Source organism: Euprymna scolopes, chromosome 17 (assembly GCF_053919585.1).
Source record: "Euprymna scolopes isolate OS-2025 chromosome 17, ASM5391958v1, whole genome shotgun sequence".
Classification (NCBI taxonomy): domain Eukaryota; kingdom Metazoa; phylum Mollusca; class Cephalopoda; order Sepiida; family Sepiolidae; genus Euprymna; species Euprymna scolopes.
The window spans coordinates 117114892-117136648 of NC_136498.1; the positions used below are offsets into that span (position 1 = coordinate 117114892).

The 21757-nt window shown below is 33.7% G+C and overlaps 1 protein-coding gene across 2 annotated transcripts in view; it reads right to left on the reverse strand.

Annotated features, from left to right (window-relative positions):
• LOC145296922 (uncharacterized) overlaps window positions 1-20131 on the reverse strand; it is a 120481-nt gene extending 100350 nt beyond the window's left edge. For both annotated transcript variants that reach the window (XR_013870075.1, XM_080143115.1), the window contains exons 1-2: window positions 19311-20131; window positions 566-1261 (exon numbers count right to left, since the gene is read on the reverse strand). Coding sequence is in view for 1 of the 2 variants with exons in the window: in XM_080143115.1 (XP_079999241.1) it covers window positions 566-1166 (601 nt within the window). In the remaining variant the exon portion in view is untranslated. The remainder of the gene's footprint in view (window positions 1-565; window positions 1262-19310) is intronic.
• Between the last annotated feature and the right edge of the window lie 1626 nt (window positions 20132-21757).

Here is a 21757-nt window from a genome sequence, read left to right on the forward strand (position 1 = left end):
GTAATTTGTATTATTTATTCATTTATTTATTGCAGACTATTATCCTCATCTTTGTTGTTGTTTCACTACGTTTCGGCCAACTATTCCCCTGGCCTTCGTCAGGTGGTTAACCGCGACGGGATAGGAACGCCAAATCTCCTAACTGCATACTCAGCAATTACTGCCTTATAAGACTAAAAAGTCCAACCAACTTCATGGCCCGTGGCGCAGTGGATAGAGGCGTTGAATTGCTACGGATTCAGGTGAGCATTGTCTGAAGTTTCAATCCTACTCAAAGCCGGCCAGAGGCTTAGTTGGACAAAACGTGGTAAGACGACAACAACTATGGAAGGCAGTAATTGCTGACGATGTAGTTATGGATTCGGAGTTCCTATCTCGTCGCGGTTAAGCACCTTACGAAGGTCAGAGGAATAATAGGCCGAAACAGCAACGAGAAGATGAGAATAATAGTTTGCAATAAATAAATGGACAAAATGTACCCTGTGCATAGGGGATATAAAAGTTCACTTCTTTGAATTAACCGTTGAATTTCCACGGGTCATATTCGAACATCATTAATACTCACATGGGCTGGTGATATCAAGTTCCTCTGTACAATTTGATTCTGAGGTGAATGAGCCCGGGCAAATGCATATTTCCTGGTTCAGGCGAATAGCACACGTCCCACGCGTGCAGTTCCTCTTGCAAGGTATATTACATGTATCGCCCGTCCATTGATCTTTGCAGACACACTGAATGCGCGCTCCTGTACTGTTACACTCGCCATTGACGCAAATCAGTGGGTAACACGGATTGCTGGTGGTGTCGTTTATGGCGATGTTGGCGTTGCAAGCGCCGCCGGCGAATCCGTCGAAGCAGTCGCAGGCAAAATCGCACGTGAACGGATCCTGCGTGCAGTAACCCTTCCGATTGCACGTCTCTGGCGAGCATTTTTCAGTGCAAGAGTTGTTTCGGTTCGAAATCTCGCAGCGGTAACCACTGAAATCGGATGGACACTCGCACACGGGCTTACAGTTTGCGTCCGATTTACACGTGCCTCCATTTATGCACAAGTCGGGAGAGAATGTGCATGGGTTGTACGTGCAAATCACGTTTCCATCGACGGATTCGGTTTCGTAACTAACGATGACGACGAACAAGAATATAAACACTTGAAAGCTTTTCATGGTCGAAAACCGGAAGTGGCACCAGAATCAGTGAAAGGAACTTTGGTAAATCCCCGTTTTGGTTGAATACGTCCGGTTTCGTATTGAATAAAAATCTGGAGAAGAAAATATAAAGAAAAGAAAATCGTTATTTAATTTTATTGTCATTCGTCGGGTTAGGGTTAGGTTAGGGCTAGAGTTAGGGTTAGGGTTAGTTATCAACGTTTTGTATACTCTCACTATCACTAGATGAGCAGTGACTTATCTCATCAACATTAATATATATATATATATATATATATACATACATATATACATACATATATATATATATATATATATATATATATATATATATATATATATATATATACAAGTTAGAAAATCATTTCATCCAAGGCATGAAAATTGTCAAACAAAATGTTTTTTCTATAGGCTTTAAAAATAACGGTACAAGATTCAATTTGAAATTTATTTATCTTCAAAGTGCATTTTTATAAATTTTACAAAGTAAAGTATAAAAATTTAATTTAAATTGAATAAAAAAAATTTACCTTGGATTTATTTTATGTAATGTACATTTTGTTGCACTTTTTTAAACAAAATCATTGAAAATTTTATATCTATATCATTAATTGCTAGATGAAAGATAATGTTTTTAAATTGCAACAAAATGTACATTACATAAAATAAATCCAAGGTAATTTTTTTTATTCAATTTAAATTAAGTTTTTATACCTCACTTTGTAAAATTTATAAAAGTGTACTTTGAAGATAAACAAATTTAAAATTGAATCTTGTACCTTTATTTTTAAAGCCTATAGTAAAAACATTTTGTTTAACAATTTTCATGCCTTGGATGAAATGCTTTTCTAATTTGTATCTTATCTTTTTAAGATTATATTTTAAAACTCTCCTTTTCTCTATTTCAGTTTGTATTTCTCCTCACACCACAACTCATTTTTGCAACCCCCTCTTTGTATTATTACAGGTCTGAATATTCTCTCTGTTTCAGTTTGTATTTCTCCTCATACCACAACTCATTTTTTGCAACCTCCTCTTTGTAATACAAATCTGAATAATGAGAAAATCTGAATTTTTTTTAACAAAAACTTTAAAATCACTTTTTTAGATTAAATTTTTTTAACCTCTTTCAGAAGAGAAAATCTTTAAAAATTTGATAAGGAACATATTTCATATAGGTTTCAGTAACAAATATTCAGTACATAACGAGAAAAATAGAAATGAAAATTTCAAAAGGACTGTATTACAGGTTACGGTCAATAGTAGTCCTCGCCAGCGAAAGTCTTTGTTATTCTTATTCTATTATTATTATTATTATTATTATTATTATTATTATTATTATTATTATTATTATTTAAAACATTTTGTGTCCTGCTCTTTCGCACGAGGACTAATTTTATATCTAAAGAGAAAGGCTGGTAGATAGAAGAATAGATAAAGAAAGGCTGAGAGATAGATATATATGTATACATAAGTCTGTCCATATCTATCTATCAAAATCTGTTAAGATCAGGTTTTGATAGATAGATATGAATAGACTTACATACACACACACACACAACACACACACACAGACATACACACACATATATATATATATATATATATATATATATATATATATAGAGAGAGAGAGAGAGAGAGAGAGAGAGATGGATAGATAGAACAATACAAACGAATAGATATAATAATACTTAGATACATAGATAGATGGAGATGAATGGATTTAGAAAGATGTGTGCAGATCTCTCTCTCTCTCTCTCTCTCTCTCTTTCTATATATATATATATATATATATATATATATATATATATATATGTGTGTGTGTGTGTGTGTGTGTGTGTGTATATATATAGAGAGAGAGAGACAGACAGACAGACAGACAGACAAACAGACAGACAGAGTTTGTGAACAGACTTAGATAGCTATGAAAATATTTAAATAGATAAATAGATCGATAGATATGTAGATATAATAAGATAGATAGATAGATAGATAGATAGATAAAGATGAACAGGTTAAGATAGACATGAACAGACACACACACACGCATATATATATATATATATATATATATATATATATATATATATATATATATATATAATAAAAATTACAATTAAATTTACCAAAATGATCCAAGACGGTAAAACCAAAGTATATTATAAATATTAAAGAATTAATATTTATAACGTAATCTCAACCAGATGTAAAAGCTCGATAAAACCAAATAGGAGATAGAGCTTATAATAAGAGCAAATAGTTAATAAAACATGTTAAAAAACACCTTGAAAAAGAATTTAAAACATATTTAATCTGAAAAGGAGACACTTAATAAGTGGATAGTCCTTAATCCACGGAGTTTCGAAGAAATACTTTCCTTCTCATCAGAGGGTAGGAATTAGCAAAATACGGGATCGGATTTTGCATACAAAAGTATTTGATTAAACTGCAAATAATTCAAAGATCTTACTTGATAACAAAAAGTGAAACATAGGGAATAGGGTGAAGAAAAAGGTTATTTCACGTGAATGGATAGTCTGGTGAAAGGTAAATTATCCAATGACGGTAAAATCCAAAAATGTAAATCCAAGAAAGATAATTAAATTTCCATTCGCACAAGTAAAATCCAAGGAAATCACGTAATTGGAAGATGGTCCAAAATAATCCAAAAGGCCGAAATCCGTGGAATAATTCACAAATATGTGAAGATATGTAGAAGGAAAAGGGGGAAAAATTCCAATAACATTAATAAAAGAAAAATAAGATATGCGTTTAACACGGCTGCCGAGACAAAGTGTAATTAAGAAAAATCAGTGAAAAAGAAGAGCGAAAAAAAGATTAAATGGTGATAGAATTAAATATAAAATAGAAAAGCAACTGTCAAAATGACCCAGACAAGATGACGTTAAAAGGCGCGAAAAATATAGGGCAAAAAAGGTCAACTGAAATGTACAGCTTATTACTTAAGAAAATGTCAGCAAGAGTTATTAAAAGACACTAAATGGAAAAAATAAATCAATTAATAAATAAATAAATAAATAACAAATAAATAAAAAATAAAATATGAAATATAAACTAAAAAAATAAAGATTTTTTAATGGGAGAGGAAGGGCGGTGTCTGCAAATTCCGGATAAAGCAAGTAAGTATGTAAGTAAATGCATATAGTAAAATACCATTAAATATACATACAGGATGTGACTGTGTAGGTAGATTGATATATTTGATAGATAGGAATATTTAAATACTAAAACGGAAATTGCAGATTTAAAAAAACCGGCCAAGCAAAGAAGAAATAAAGAATTAAAATAAAGGATAATTAAGTTATAAAGTATTAAGAAAGTATGTAGAAAAAAAACGATAATGTTAAAGAAAAATTATATATATATATATCTGAAAGGTTAAAGTAATAGCTATGTAATTTCAAAATTACCATAATTAATTTTGGACTTATGTTTATGGAAAGAGATCAGTTCGGTTTTAAAATTTATTATATTGTTACTTTGAGGGGAAGTAATTATAGTTATAGCTTCGGTTGTGCAGAGGCGACATGACTTAGAGCCTGGAGTATAAGACTTAACTTTTTTTATGATATTCCATTTGATTGAGAAGGGGGTATTATTAGAATTAAGTTTTTTAATTAAAATGGTTAGAGAAGTACCTTGGTTATTATTAGAATTACGGTTGTTAAAAGAAGAAATGTGGTTTAATATTCTTTTCTTAATTAATGTTGAAGTAGCGCCGATATATGTATGTACTTTATTAAAAGCTCGAGGTCTGATATTAATATTAATTTGCTGATTTGTATTAGTTAAATAGTTTGAATTGTGTTCATTGTGTTCAACAAAGGGTAGGACAATGATAGTACGACGATTGTTTTGGAGGGGATAATGGGTGTTGTTAGTATTAGGATGGCTGTTAGGAGAAAAATTATTATTATTATTATTATTATTATTATTATTATTATTATTATTGCTAGTTGTATGATTGTAGATGGAGGGGCTGCTCGTGTGGTATATTGGATTAGTAACTATATCAGATGGAGGATGGGAACAAGGATAACTTGAAGACGAAATATTAGTGTCTGTTTGGGAGGATTGTGTGGGAGCTCAGTAATTGTGCATGAATATATAACATCTTTATGGATGCAATCATTACTGAGTGGGCAAAGATGTTTGTTATTACAATTACAGTTAGTTTTGGGTTTAATTGGGAAAGGGATGTTTTGGGCTGATTTAATTTTTTTGTTAAGATTCTTTGTGCTAAATTAGGCATTGCTGAATAAGAAATCCTGATTGAGTTTTTATTGAAAGTAGAACTATATCTGTGTGGGTATTTGAAAGAGTTTTGTACAATGTTGAAGAATTCCTTAGGAATATTAGTTTTGACATTTATGCTAAATGGAGGATTAAACCAAATATTTTGCTTTCTCCTGATGCGACTGGGTAAGTTAGAGGTATTTTGGTTTGGATTATATATGTAGACTGGTTCATTGTTATTGATAGCGGCAGATCTTGTTATTTGAACTGGTTTCTTACGAGTCATATTGTGTGTGAGTACAGATTTAAGGTGTCCTGCAGGAGGAGCATAATGGTTGTATTTAATCTTTTCCTGGTGTCCTGAGTTCCTTAAGGCATTATTGAAGAAAGTAGCATTTTGATTAAAAAAAAGCAGAAATTATTCTAGAAACGGATGGTGCTATGGATTTTATAGATTTTATAATTGAGTTGGGGTGGTTAGAAGATTTATGTATAAAAGCGTAAGGTTGAGTTTATGATAGGGCCTATGAATTTTGGTGTTAAGATTAAGTGTAGCATTTGAAGTTTTTTTGTTTGGTTCGATAATTATAGAAAGGCCAAAGTTGTTAAAGAAGTTATGTAATTTTTTAATTGTTTTGTTGTACTCTCTTGGCCTGGCTGTTGTAGTAAAAATGGAATCATCTCTATAAAGGCCCCCTTGGATATGTTTAAAATGGTATATAATTTCTTTCAATAAGAAGAGTCCCACTAAATCGGTAATTTCTGCAGAGTCAGAAGCACCCATCAAGATGTCAAAATTATCAGGGGTGTCCTTTCTAGTCCAAAACTTATTGTTAAGTTGTATAAGGGACTTTCTCGCTAGGAGATTAATTTAATTTCTAAATTAATTAAGTCAGAATTTCTTTTAGCAAAGATTAGAGCCTTATTTAAAAGGACCGGAGAAATTGATTGATAATAATTTTGGATGTCAAAGGTTATGAAGTTAAGGAGGTGTTTATTTTTAAGGGAGACAACCAATTAATTACGGAATCTGAATTTTGCCAAAGAGGGAAACTTACTTTTTCTTTAATAGAAGGGATGAAATTATTTCAGTGAAGTTATGAATATTGATAGAAGTCAGTAAATGTTTAGCTTAAGAAATGATGGAATGTAAAGTCTTAGGAGGGACTATTTTATAAGATTTATTAAGTTCTTTATACAAAAGTCTTTTATATGTAGGATAGTCAAGTTTATAGTAGTTTTTAGTCTTATCAGTAGGGATGAATATATGTTTATTCTTTTTAACTTTTTCGGCAAAATTATTTATTTTTCGAGTAACCGGATTATAATTGAGTTTTTGTTTCTTAAATTTAATTTTTATTTTACTTGTGCGAATGGAAATTTAATTATCTTTCTTGGATTTACATTTTTGGATTTTACCGTCATTGGATACTTTACCTTTCACCAGGCTATCCATTCACGTGAAATCACCTTTTTCTTCACCATATTCCCTATGTTTCACTTTTTGTTATCAAGATCTTTTACTTATTTGCAGTTTAATCAAATACTTTTGTATGCAAAATCCGATCCCGTATTTTGCTAATTCCTACCCTCTGATGAGAAGGAAAGTATTTCTTCAAAACTCCGTGGTTTAAGGACTATCCACTTATTAAGTGTTTCCTTTTCAGATTACATATGTTTTTAACTCTTTTTCAAAGTGTTTTTTAACATGTTTTATTAACTATTTTCTCTTATATATATGTGTGTGTGTGTGTGTGTGTGTGTGTGTGTGTGTGTGTGTGTGTGTGTGTGTGTGTGCATATATATATATATATATATATATATATATATATATATACATATATATATATATACATATATATATATATAGTAATTTATAAAATATATATGGCGATTAAGCTACACTGAATATTCTGCGTTTCATCCACTGTAGGATTTGTCAGGCTTATGCGCAAATTTTGTGGTTGCGTCTTGTTTTTATATATGGTGAGGATTTCTAGTTAGCCAATCAGCTTTCTAGTATCCACCGTGCCCCCTCCTATCAGCCAATGGGCATGCATTTTATCGAACAAAGGATCTGTTTTAGAACTAGGTTAGTGGTTTAAGGTGGATTAAAGTTTACGCATAAATCTATACTTTCGTATATTAAATTTGTGTGAGTAAATGAAGTAGTTATATATATATATATATATATATATATATATATATATATATATATATATATATATATAAAGCTGAACGTTTGTGTGTGTGTCTGGTCACGAATAGGCTCCTATATGGTTGACTATTACAGAAAACTGATCACATATAATGATAGAAGCTGTATCGAGACACGGGAATGGGTATGTTTGATCTGGCATAATGATGATTCACTAAAAATGTGGGGTCTGCGTATGAGCCTGGTCCACAAAGTATGGAAATAAAAAATTTAAAAATTAAAAAAAATACGTTTACAAGTGTTTTTGATAAAGATGTACATAATAATACTTTGATAAGTATGTTTTAACTTAAATAGGGATAGTATGATAAAATTGTGGAGTCTGCGTTCGCGCCTGGCTTCCATAGAATGGAAATAGGCACAAACTTTAATAAAGACTTTTCATATCTATCTGCGTAAGTATACTTTGATAATTATGTTTCAGTTTGAAGAAATATGATATAATAAAATTATGGGGTGTTCGTTCGCGCCTGACCTCCATAGAATGGAAATATGTCACAAAGTTTAACAAGGTTTTTTAATATAGATCCACATAATATTGTGATAAGTGTTTCAGTGTAAACAGGTATGGTATAATAAATTATGGGGTTTATCTATTTTATTTTTACTTTCATCATATTTTGCTTTGGTTTTGATGCCCCCAAATTCGAAGCTATCTCTTTACAACCCTTCCTTTTCATGAGCTATCATACTTTCATAAATGAGAGTCCATTTTCTGTAGGCTATTTTTTAACCCAGTCAACGACGGGTACTTTTGCTCGTATATATATATATATATATATATATATATATATATATATATATAGAGAGAGAGAGAGAGAGAGAGAGAGAGAGAGAGAGACAGAGACAGAGACAGAGAGAGACAGACAGAGACAGACAGACAGAGGGGGAAGAGAGATGAACAAAGTTACATGGATATGAAAAAATTTAGATAGATAGATAGATAGATAGATAGATAGATAGATATGAATAGATTTCGATAAAATCAACGAAAGAACTTTAATAAAGATAATTCCATATTTAATACAGATTGAAACAAAATATATAAATTTTAAAAAGGTGTTAATTTTATCAATATAGCGATATGATTCTGCACTAAGGAATTACATATTCAGACGTACGTTATCACCTTTCACACACATTTAAATAAATAGGATCGTTCGATGAACAAAGATGATGATTGCTGATTAAACTGATATAGCTAAGGGTTTTTTTTTAAATGTGACTTTACCTATTTGGAAATGAATTGTTCCCAGATCAAATTATGATGTTGCGTCGACTATAACATCAAGTTTAAATAAATACATTTGAAAAAGTAATATTCGTTTTATTGATCGGAATAATATTTAGCTAACCATTATTTTTTTATGAGAAGAAGACAGAAAAATGATGTATTTAATTGCGGACTGTTATAGTCATCTTTTTGTTTCACCACTTTTCGGCCAACTCATCCTGTGGCCTTTTTCAAGTCATTAACCGTGACGGGATAGGAATACTGAGTCCCATAGCTGTATCCTCAGTAATTACTGCCTTCCATATTTGTTGTTGTCTCACCACGTTTTTGGCCAGCTAATCCTCTGGCCTGCTTTGGGTAAGATTGAGACCGCTATCTTCAGACAATGTTCACCTGGAACTGTAGAGATTTAATGCCTCTATCGATTGCGCCACGGGACCCGAAGTCACGAGACTCAGCATTCAGATTCCGTCGCGGTTAATCACCTGAAGAAGGCCAGAGGATGAGTTAGCCGAAACGTGATGAAACAACAACTATAAAGATGAGGATAACAGTCTGTAAATAAATAAATAAATAAATTGCTCATCTCAAAGGATTCCAATAAAAAAAAAACAATATATAAGAAAATTTAGGGTTTAAAAAAGAATTAAATTGTTACATTTTCTAATAAATGCAATATGTTTATTTTACGTTTCTGAATTTTTGAGATGAGGATCGATTAATCACATTATTTGGATTCATCGGACTACTGTTCTCATCTTGAGTGTTATTTTCACAACGTTTCGGTCGATGTAACCTCCGACATTATTCCGGTGTATTTTGTCGAACCCGGGAATCTTTCTGTCGAACTCAGAAATCTGCACAGAATTTTGAATGGAACCCTTTTTTTACTCTACCTTGGAGATTTATTCTTTCTACGACGGAGGGTATAAGAACTGTATTTGAGTAGTTTACTTAATATCTACAATTCCTATATGCTCGTATCTACTAGAATCATTTATACTGAATCTTCGATAGCTTATATCTTATTTTCAGTTAAACCTGTACTGAAATGTACTTTAATCTTAGTCATATCACTAAAGATGAAAATTAGTCAGGCGCAAAGTTACAATATAGGGGACTCGCTTGAGATGCTTTGTGCCTGGCCTAAATTCCTGACTAGAACAACGACCCACGACTCATCATGTACTAATTATTTCTCTCAAAACTGAACAAATGCCGCTGCTAGCATACCACGTTACGTTATCACAATGCGAACAGCATTCACAACGGAAATAACGATAGTTTCATATTAAATGTACAATATATAAAGAAAAGCTTTTTTTAAAGTTATCTTAAATAGTCTGTGTGCACTTTATATGATGAAGTGGTCCCACACAGCACTTCTTGACATAATGATCCAATCAAAGACGAATTAGAATATAATACTGATTGAAGCTGGCTGAAACTACTGTCAATAATTTTCCCCACTCTTTATCTGTGCCTAAATCCAACAGTAGATTCCATGAACAAAGCTTCTTTCTTAGAACTGCACGCCAGTGGAACTCTCTGCCGCTTGCCTGTTTCCCACCTGACTACAACTTGGACGTCTTCAAGTCCAACATAAACAAACTCCTGACAAACCACCCCCTTAAGTAAGATACTCTATCAAAACCCCCAATACTAATGATTACTACAATACTATCTCATTGATTACTGTACACACAATAACCCTTATCCCTGAGTGGCCTTCGGGCCTTGATAAGTGGTGACCCCCATGTAAAAAAAAAGAAAAAAAAGGAGAGGGTTGCTTGATATCTTTTATAGTACCAATGGGGAGCATTGGAAGTTTCTCGAAGAGTCGATTCTAGATTTCTCAGAAATCCCTCTTTCCCCACCCAATTTAAGTTTCTCGATTCCTCCTTTCTCTGATTTCTAAGGAAAAAAAAAATTTTTTAACGTGGAGAAAAGGTTAAAAAAACGACCCTGGTGTCTAACTCTGTCCCGTGGGGAGGCATAGTAAATAGGTACAACCAAAGTCTGACTTTGACTTTGGTTGTAGTTCGCTCTTTAAATATATAACTTTAAATATATAACTAAATATATAACTTTTTTTCTTATGATTCCCACACCGATCAGAGGCCCTAGGCGGTTACCTAGTTTGCCTACGCCTAAGGCCGGCCCTGCTACGTATATCTAATGCTTTGTCTGTTTCGCATGTTAAACATTATTCCATGTTTTGTTTTTGTTTGTTTCTTGTCCCTAAAATCTATCCACAGCTCCTAATGTGTAATTATACTGTATTCTGTAAATTAAAATCCTCTCTTTTGAAAACTAACCAATTCCTCTACTTCCCTGCCATTAAATCTCATAACATTGCACATATCTTTGGAGACACGTGTAGCTTTCAGCCCTTGGCCTTAACAGGCTGACCTCTTAATAATCGATTAACACCAAACATCTATAGATTTCTACTGCTAAGGCATGCATTACAGTAGACTCTTATCCTTTAGCTAAACTATAAAGTAGATACTTACTAGCCATAGTCATGTGCTTCTATTTAAAGTGATCTATATTAAATAGCAATTCTTTATCTTTCTTTCTCTTAGATAGGAGATAGTATTACAATAATCAACAGAAAAATTTGAACCGATACTCTGTAATTTCCGGGTTTTAAACAAAAGGCGAAGTTGTTTTCCTTCATTAAAAGTCAGAACATAAGCACTATTAATAATTTCCCCCACTCTTTATCTGTGCCTAAACCTAAATGTGGATTCCATGAGTAAAGCTTCTTTCTTAGAACTGCACGCCTATGGAATTGTCTTCCGTTTTCCTGCTTTCCAGCTGACTACATACAATTGGCAAGTTTTTGATGAGCCGTTTCATATAAGTTAACAAAGTTACCGAATTTCCATTACTAATAATTACTATATTGTCCAATTGACTACTGTACACTTTTTAACCCTTGTCTTCGAGTGGCCTCTTGGCCTTGATAAGTGGTGATGCCTATGTAAATAAAAAAAAAAGAAACATCTACAATTTCCATATATTCGTATCTACTGAAAATACGCCCGCATATCTATTTGTACTTTATTATACATACAGAATACGCCATAGCTTATACTTTATTTCTAGTTATACCTGTACTGAATTGTACATAAATATGTCGTCACTTGCATCTATATTGAATATACATCTTATTATCCCCCCCCTATCGTCTTAAATATTCAGAGTTTGGACACTAAATTTTATTTTAATTCATAATATCAAGTTAATCATGCTTTAACATGTTATCCTATTCTTAAACCAACATATGAACAATTGTTTTAACCAAATATGAACTCCTCTCTCTCTCTCTCTCTCTCTCTCTCTCTCTCTCTCTCTCTCTCTCTTTCTATCTTCCCTCTCTCTCAAACCAACCTGATGCAAATCTATTTGCTTCCACTTCATGAATTTTTACTGATCCCCTCTTCCAGTAAACAATAAAATGGAAAACATAGTGCTGTCCTTTTTAAATCATTTTGAAGAGTGTAACTTTTCAGTAGATATATAACCTTTACTAACTAACCCATTGACATTGACCACCCATGCGGGGTCGCAAAAATACCTGGTTTAGGACTCAGGAGTGGAGAAAATCCTCTCGGGGCTGATGAACCCGTAGCTCTTTCCAGGTCATCCATCTAGTAGAAGGAAAACTCTAAATCTAAACCTAAGGGGATGATAACCTTCCTAGTGTTGGTGACTCAAACAAATTACCGGTTTGCAAACCTAAACTGCTTAAGGAGTAGATAGGCTATGTCTATTGCTCGGCTTTCATACTCCTTCTTTGCCTATTAGCTAGGTGCAGAGGTGCTATTACAGGAACTGGACAGAAACACCCAGTGGTTGACCTTGTTTCCTGATTAGGGCAATGAACGCCATTTTCCCTACTCCCACCACATCCCATCCCCTAAAACTGGGCACTTTGGGGGTACTTGAGTGCCATATATGCCAGTGCAATTGGATTGGGTTGACTTTTGTCGGATTGACAGTTACTTGCTACTATTTCCAACTGATAGTACAGGAGCCCTAACTCTTTGGAAGTGCTTAGAGTGGCTTCTCCATCAATAGTTGTATAATATCAGAATGGTTGTAGTGCCATGTTGAGCAGAGAAAGGGGCCCTACATCCATCTACGCTGTGATAATGGTAGAAATCGCCCTAAATTCTCGACCCGAAACTGAAGAGCCATTGTTCAAAAGAACAAGGTATTATAAAAAGGCTGACTGGGAAGCCATGAGGCATCTCATCAGAGATGCTTCAAGGGAAAGTATCTTTTCTCTTCCCGCCCCAAAATTTTTGGAAAATCTACAACAGTGTAGTAAATAATGGGCAATCAACAATCCCCTTACTATCCAACAATCATGAGATTGTTTTGCAAACTTTACAACAAATGCTTTAACGAATTCTGCTTTCCTGACTGCTGGAAAACTGCTTCTGTGCTAGCAGTTTTCAAGAATTCTGGCGAAAAAACTGACTCATTAAATTATTGCCGCTATTAGCCTTCTCCTGCTTTTCGCCAAAATATTTGTCTTTAATTAACCAAGCTTTAGTCCATCACTTACAGCCGCCAAAATTCTGACTGATCAACAATATGGATTTAGGCAAGTCCATTCTACAGCAGATATCCTAACTGTAATCTCTGAACGTATATACCATACACTGGACAAAGCTGGGGAGGGTAGAGCGGTAGCCCGAGATATATCTAAGGCTTTTGACAGGGTATGGCACGATGGTCTTCTCAGGAAAATCAGATCATTCGATATCACTGGATGAATATTTAACATAATTAAATCTTTCTCTTATATAAATCTCACCTGTCTATTAAAATATATGTATGTATGTATGTCTGCCTAAAACTTTCGACAGAGGCGACGGATTTTCATGAGATCGTTATCATTTTTAAGCTCGACCATTATTGGCAAAAAATATTGGCAAAAAAAAAAACGACAAATATTGGCCAAAAAACATGAATTTCTTCACCCTCAACTGGGCACTTTTCTACAGGAAGGGGTCGCTTTTTTTGCCGATAATTTCCGAAGTAATCGCCTCTTTTCGATTATCTAACCTTAATTTAAGCCTACGTCACTTCTGGTTTGTGTGATGGGTGCAACAGTTAACACGTCACGTTTTTTTTTTTTCACTTTCTTTTCCTCCTTCGCCATACGGGTTCAAGGTTGCCTGCCTACTACGACCTTTTTTTTTCACTTACAATTTTCCTTTCTTTTTTTTTTTTCTTGTTCGACCAATACCTTTACACATTCGCCCACATTCGTTTCCGTCTTCACGTCATGGGTTCGAGCCTGCCTGTCTACTACAAGTTTTTTTTTTTTTTGCTCAATACACACCTCCAGACACCCGGGCAATGCCGGGCAATGCCGGGCACCCAGGCTAGTAATAAATAAGAGAAAAATCCAGGTTGTCCTCGATGGTCGTACATCTAAACAATATGATATTAATGCAGAAGTACCTCAGAGGTCTATCCTTGGACTTTTATTATTCCTAATATTCATAAATGACTTCCCTGATAAAATTGTCTCTAATGTGGGTATATTTGCTGAGGACACCACACTCTATAACAGGCACAAGGTGAAAACAAATGAACACATATGATAATTATATTTAAAATGATAATTATATTTATAATGATAATTATATTTACAGAAGAAAAAACACAGTCATTTTTAGATAATGTTTAAAGGTCGAGGTAAAAAAATAACCCGCGAAACATTTTGTATAAGCCTATATGTTGTTGTTTTTGTTCAATATTATTAATTTATAATATTATTAAATATAAATATTATTAATTTATAATATTATTAAATATAAATATTATTAATTTATAATATTTTCAAATATAAATATTATTAATTTATAATATTATTAAATATAAATATTATTAATTTATAATATTTTTAAGTATAAATATTATTAATTTATAATATTATTAAATATAAATATTATTAATTTATAATATTATTAAATATAAATATTATTAATTTATAATATTATTAAATATAAATATTATTGATTTATTATATTATTAAATATAAATATTATTAATTTATAATATTTTTAAATATAATATTATTAATTTATAATATTATTAAATATAAATATTATTAATTTATAATATTATTAAATATAAATATTATTAATTTATAATATTTTTAAATATAAATATTATTAATTTATAATATTTTGATTTAGTTTATTCACATAATGTTAACACTAGTATGTGGACGATTAATCAGAATAAGAATCACGAATCAGAAAAATCGGAATCATTTAGGGTATCGGAATCAGAAAAATTTGTGCCCAATTTCAGATGCCTAAGATTAATCTTTTATATTTTCGGACTATCTTAGGTTGAATTTGGGGGTATAAAAACCAAAGAAAAATAGTCTGACAGTAAAAATAAAATAGATAAACCCCATGATTTATTATACCATACTTGTTTACACTGAAACACTTATCACAATATTCTGTGGATCTATATTAAAAAACCTTGTTAAACTTTGTGACATATTTCCATTCTATGGAGGTCAGGCGCGAACGAACACCCCATAATTTTATTATAACATATTTCTTCAAACTGAAACATAATTATCAAAGTATACTTATGCAGATAGATATGAAAAGTCTTTATTAAAGTTTGTGCCTATTTCCATTCTATGGAGGCCAGGCGCGAACGCAGACCCCACAATTTTATTATACCATCTCTATTTAAGTTAAAACATACTTATCAAGGTTATGTACATCTATATCAACAACACATGTAAACGTTTTTGTTTAATTTTTAAATTTTTTATTTCCATACTTTGTGGACCAGGCATGAACGCAGACCCCACAATTTTAATGAACCACCGTTCTGCCATATCAAACATACCGATTCCCGTGTCTCCATACATCTTCTACTATTATATATAATCAGTTTTTAAAATAGTCAACTATATAGGAGCCTATTCGTGACCACACACACACACACACGCACACACACACACATTCAGCTTTATATATATATATATATATATATATATATATATATATATATATATATATATATATATATATATATATATATTGCCCTCCATAAAATATATTTTTGCTAAAATATATGCACATATTTTATGGGGTGTTATGGTCATCTAAAAATTGAAAAAACAAAAAACAAAAATAGTTAAATATTTGGAGATATTAAAGGAATCGAAATCATAATTGGTAATTGCATCGGAATCGGTAATTTAAAAGCGAAATAGGTAATTGGATTCGGGAAAAACTTTGGAATCGTCCCATCACTAGTAAACACATTTCAAGCGACCTTTTCTCAATTTTACATGCATAATACTACATGCATTTTAAATGGAAATAATTCCTTGTTTGTTAATATAGGTTGGGGCAAAAATAATGTTGTTTTTTGACATGAAGTTGAACGCCAAAAAAACAACATTTTAACTTTTCATGCTCGCATTTTTCTATGCAGTCCATGATTTTCCATGCTTTGCTTTGAAATATTATTTTCTATCCTGCCTTGACAGAGTTCAAAACTGGCTTCGAAACCTGGTGGGTGATGCCATTTTCGCTTTCCTGCAACCTCTTTCCCACATCTCTGCTCTATCGCTATTTTTGTGCAGACTGCTCATCTGAACTCCAACCTATGGTTCCCCTCCCCCTTGCAAAACTTTCACAAAAAAAACGTCTAGCTACAACCATTATCAACAATTTCCCCCACTCTCTATCTGTGCCTAAATCTAACCATGGATTTCATGAACTAAGGCGCTTTCCTAGAACTGCTCACCTGTTGAACTCTGTTCTGCTGGCCTGCTTTCCAGCTGACTACAATATGGTTGTCTTCAAGTCCAATGTAAACAAGTTCTTGCTGAACCGTTTCTTTAAATAATCAAATTATAACAATTTCCCACAACTAACCATTGCTACACTCTTGCACTCTTGATGACTACCGTACACACATTAACTCTTATCCTCGAGTGGCCTTCAGGCTTTGATAAATGGTGACTCCCTTGTCAAGAAAAGATTTGGCAAATATCGGTTATTTTGAGTTCAGCTTGGTTTGGCAATTCATCATGTGGTTTCAGCAGAGTGGAGCCACATGAAACACAGCACGCGATACGATCAATTTACTGAGAGAAACATCTGATGAACAAATGATTTCACGAAATGGACCTGTCGACTGGTCACCTCGTTCATGCGATTTACCCCCATTAGATAATTTTCGTCGTGGGTATGTAAAGTTCCATGTCTACACTGATAAACCAGACACAACAGACAACTTAGAAGATGCGTTATTGCTGAAATACAGCCTAATTTAGAGTTTGTGAAAAGTGGATCTCTAGATTATGCCAAATAAGTGCGAGCTGCGGGGGGGGGGGCATATGCCCGAAATCATATTCAAGTTATAAAAGCCAAAATTAATCTTTGGAATAAACCACATATTTGTATAATAAAAAATATCTTTCTGTGATTTGTTTTAATTTAAAGTTCGCCGCCTCCCAGAAACAAAAAAACACTCTATAATTACAGCAGAAACTATAAACAAAAGCACTGTCAAATGAAGCCGTTTTATTTTTTACTTTTATTCGCTCAAAGACGCATTGTCACTAAGACATAAGCAGCTACTGTGTATTAGGGTCCAGATTTATAGGAACATCCTACGTGGGGAGTTGTGCAGAATCTTTTTTTGTTTTTTTACATTCAAATTTCTTTTGAAGTTAAGCAACGTACCAGATGGGTGACTATTTAGTAATACCATGCGCTGTATGTAGGCGAAGGTAGACATCTCCATGCAAATCTAACATCGTTACCCCCCCCCCTATGATATATATGCGATCGTCGACTGCTTGTGAATTTAATATTCTCTTGACATTTCCTCCTTTGGAAGAAACCGGTTCAACCCGTTTTAGGGTTATTGCAACTGCCTGGCAAATTTATAGGCTCTTCTTTCGTGACGTTGTATTTCGGCCGTGCTTTAAAGAATCCTAACACAGTGACAGATTAAAGTATGTCTTTATTGTCGGTAGCGGCGAAGAAGTGGAGGCAGTGAGGGCGTAAGACGCACACAAAGGAATTTGACGGCGTGGTTTTGTCGGGCCCAAATCGCACATTGATTCCTGATATCGATTTCAGGTTGATGTTATATAACAATTTGTGATACTCTTCCGCGCCCCCCCCCCCCGCACCTATTATAAAACTTTGTTGTTAATATAATCATGCCCACATGACGTTTTTTTTTTTAATTTTAATTTTTTTTTACATGGTAGTCACCACTTATCAAGGCCCGGAGGCCATTCGGGGATAAGGGTTATTGCGTGTACAGTAATCAATGGGACAATATTGTAGTAATCGTTAGTAATGGAGATTTGATAACGTGTCTTACTTAAGGGGGCGATTCATCAGGAATTTGTTTATGTTGGACTTGAAGACATCCAAGTTGAAGACAGGTGGGAAACAGGCAAACGGAAGAGAGTTCCACGGGCGTGCACTTCTGAGAAAGAAGCTCTGCTCATGAAACCTATTTTTGACAATTATTATGTTTTATTCGGTATTTTCTTTTGCTGCTAATTTTGCAGGAGGTTTCAATCAACAATTATTTTATTTTTAACAATCCATCATATTTATTTTTACCGACCAAGCATTGTCATATTTTCCATAATCAGTCATATTGTTGTTGTTGTTGTTGTTGTTGTTGTTGTTGTTGTTGTTGTTGTTGTTTTGGTTGTTTTTGTTTTGTTTTTTTTTTACATTTTATTTTAACATAGACTAAATGTCCCTAGTCCTGCTAAATGGTATTTTCAATAGATCCGAACTGGATATTAAACAATTTCAAATAATGATCATGTGAGTCCCTTGAGGGCCAAGCATGTAATTAGCACGCACACGCGCACACACGCGCGCACACGTAAACAAAAACACGACTGCAAGATCGTATAAAAACGATGCTAAAAAACAATATGGTAACATAAGTGTATACGAAATGAATTGAATCTGGGAAGGATTGCACTTTTCGTGCTGGATTCTGACTCTCTGAGTCAGAAGTTCAAACGGGCAGCACTGCAGCAGTCAGCACTTCTGTCACTGCATCGAGTTTGCCCAAATCAATGAAAGTCATTAATTATTATTATTATTATTATTATTATTATTATTATTATTATTATTGTTGTTGTTGTTATTATTATTATTATTGTTGTTGTTGTTATTATTATTACTATTGTTGTTGTTATTATTATTATTATTGTTATTATTATTATTATTGTTGTTGTTATTATAATTATTATTATAATTATTATCATTATTATTATTATTATTATTATTATTATTATCATCATCATCATCATCATTATTATCATTATACAATTAAAAGAAAAGAAGTCAATTGAAAACGGATTCATGTTTACCTTTTTGTGTTGTTTTAAGGGGTTTCTCCTGAGATTTCCTTGAAGTGCGACGGCGACGCCTTACAATTTTTTTTAGAAAGATTGATATACATTCGTTAATGTTTAAGTGGAATTGGTGCGGTGTACAAGTTCCAGGCGCGAGTTGTGCGCTCCTCGAGTCTCGACGTACCGGGTTCGAGTTATGCCAAGGCTACTAATGCCCTTAGGAGAAATATGTGGACTAAATAGTAAGTTGGACTGTTCTACAAGTGTCCTTGTGCGACTCGTCGACGAGAAGAATAACATGCCATTTTCTCTGCTTATTTCAGCATCCTTTCGGGTTGTCCTGTTTCAAGCAACGCCGGTTGGGATTGAGTCAGTGTGTGTGTGTGTGTGTGTGTGTGTGTGTGTGTGTGTGTGTGTGTGTGTGTTAAATAATAGCATATACTTAGCTTTAACACTTTACTGCAGTTTCACGGTAATACCGATAGTCATAAATATATCCGGATGGCATTAATACCGGCAGAATAATCAATATTTCTGCAGATGGCCACGCGTGTACAGATTTATCCTATAGAATATTGAGCTCTTTATGTCTCAAAGATCTGCTGTTGTCTGTCTGTCTGTCTGTCTGTCTGTCCTGGTCTGTTTACACTTGTTTAGCCTGGTATCAACGTTTTTATACAGCAACAAAACAAAAACAAACAAAAAAATAAATTAAAAAAAAACACGCGGACGTACGCGCATAAACGGAGCGATTCTCGTAGACCTCGACCTGTCCTAGCGTTCAAAACAACTAAACAAGTCATATACATGTGGTTAAACGACGCACCTAGTCGAAAAAAGGAAGGAAAGAAAGAGATGAAGAAAGCGAGCTAACTTTTTTGTCCAGGATAAAAATTAAAAAAAGAACGTGCGGGAAATCCCCAAAGAAAATATAGCGTGTATTGTATACTTATATATAAACACTTACGTACGTGTAAGTGGGTAAGTAGTCGGGGTAGTGTTTGGGGGGCGGTAGGAGTGGTCAGCTATGAGAATTTTTAGATCTAAATAATGCGTCTGCAAATAGCTTATGTATTAAAACATTTCATAGCTTTTAATTCTCCACTGAATTTGCACATAAAATTCATATACCAAAAAAGTAAAAATTTAAAAAAAAAAAGAAAAAAAAACATAAATAAAAAAAAAATAAATAAATTACAAACAACTTATACAACGTGACAAATTTGCTCGACTGCTACTAGTATGTTCGCGACTAAGTAGTAGAGCCCCCGCCCCGGCCGTCAATCACCGAGGTCCAGGTTTCGAATTCCGCTAGTCGTACAAACGACGAACCATGTTTTTATGTATGTATGTATGTATGTGTGTGTGTGTGTGTGTGTGTGTGTGTGTGTGTGTGATGATTGCAACGTCTTGTCAGACGAGTGCCACTCCATCAGACACTTACAGTCCATAAGCCCCAAAATTACTTTCTTTTCTTTTTCTTTTTTAGTCCTACCGGTGAATTCACACGCTCAAGCGGGCATCACACTGAAGACGGTCATTGAGATCAATTATTACATGCTTCCAGCATTTCAAGCCTCCACACGTCACAACTTTTCCATTGCCACAGGACCATTTTTATATCTATCTATTCATTTGGCCTTTTTAGCCAAGATCAAAGTGTAGTATCTGTTCTTCAGATGCGGCACTTCCATTTCTCGTTTTCTTTCAGTGAAGGACAAATCCTTCACGACTGAGAATTTTTATTTTTGTACCTTTTCTCCACGTTAAAAAACGACCCTGGTGTCTAACTCTGTCCCGTGGGGAGGCATTGTAAATAGGTACACAGATGATGCTACAGTCTTAGCTTTGTACTACAGCTAAGTCTCTCTCTCGGTTCAAAATGTTGAGATCCAGCAACAAGCAAGAGCAAGATAGCCAGCAACAAGTTAAACTGCAGACCAGCTTAATGTGGGTACTGGTCTCCCGCTTTATGTTTTTTTTTTTTAAATCAGAGATTTGCTTTTCCTAGAAAGGTTGCCTTCACCACGGCTTACGGGAGCCCTTTTCGCCTCAACACACACATATATACACACAAACACACACGGTGCTAGTTGGCCGTTGACCCCGAGAAAGGGTTCATTCGCCCTTTGGAAGGTCTTGTTTTTAATCCTCCAGGGAGACTAGCCACCCTCCTCACCAAACAAGTCTTATGGGGGAACCAGTTTAGTCGCCGGTGACCCTACCATGAGGCAGGTAGTACTGGGTTACATGGGACCAGTAGTATATGACACGACCTGACATATATATATATTATGCGCATAAGCCTGAAGAATCCTAGAGTGGATGAAACGCGGAATATTCTGTGTAGCTTAATCGCCATATACATTTTATAACTTACTTACTAGCTCTACCTACGTATTGAGTGCTGTAGAAGTAAATACTTAAAGTTTACGCATAAATTTATACTCTCGTATATTAAT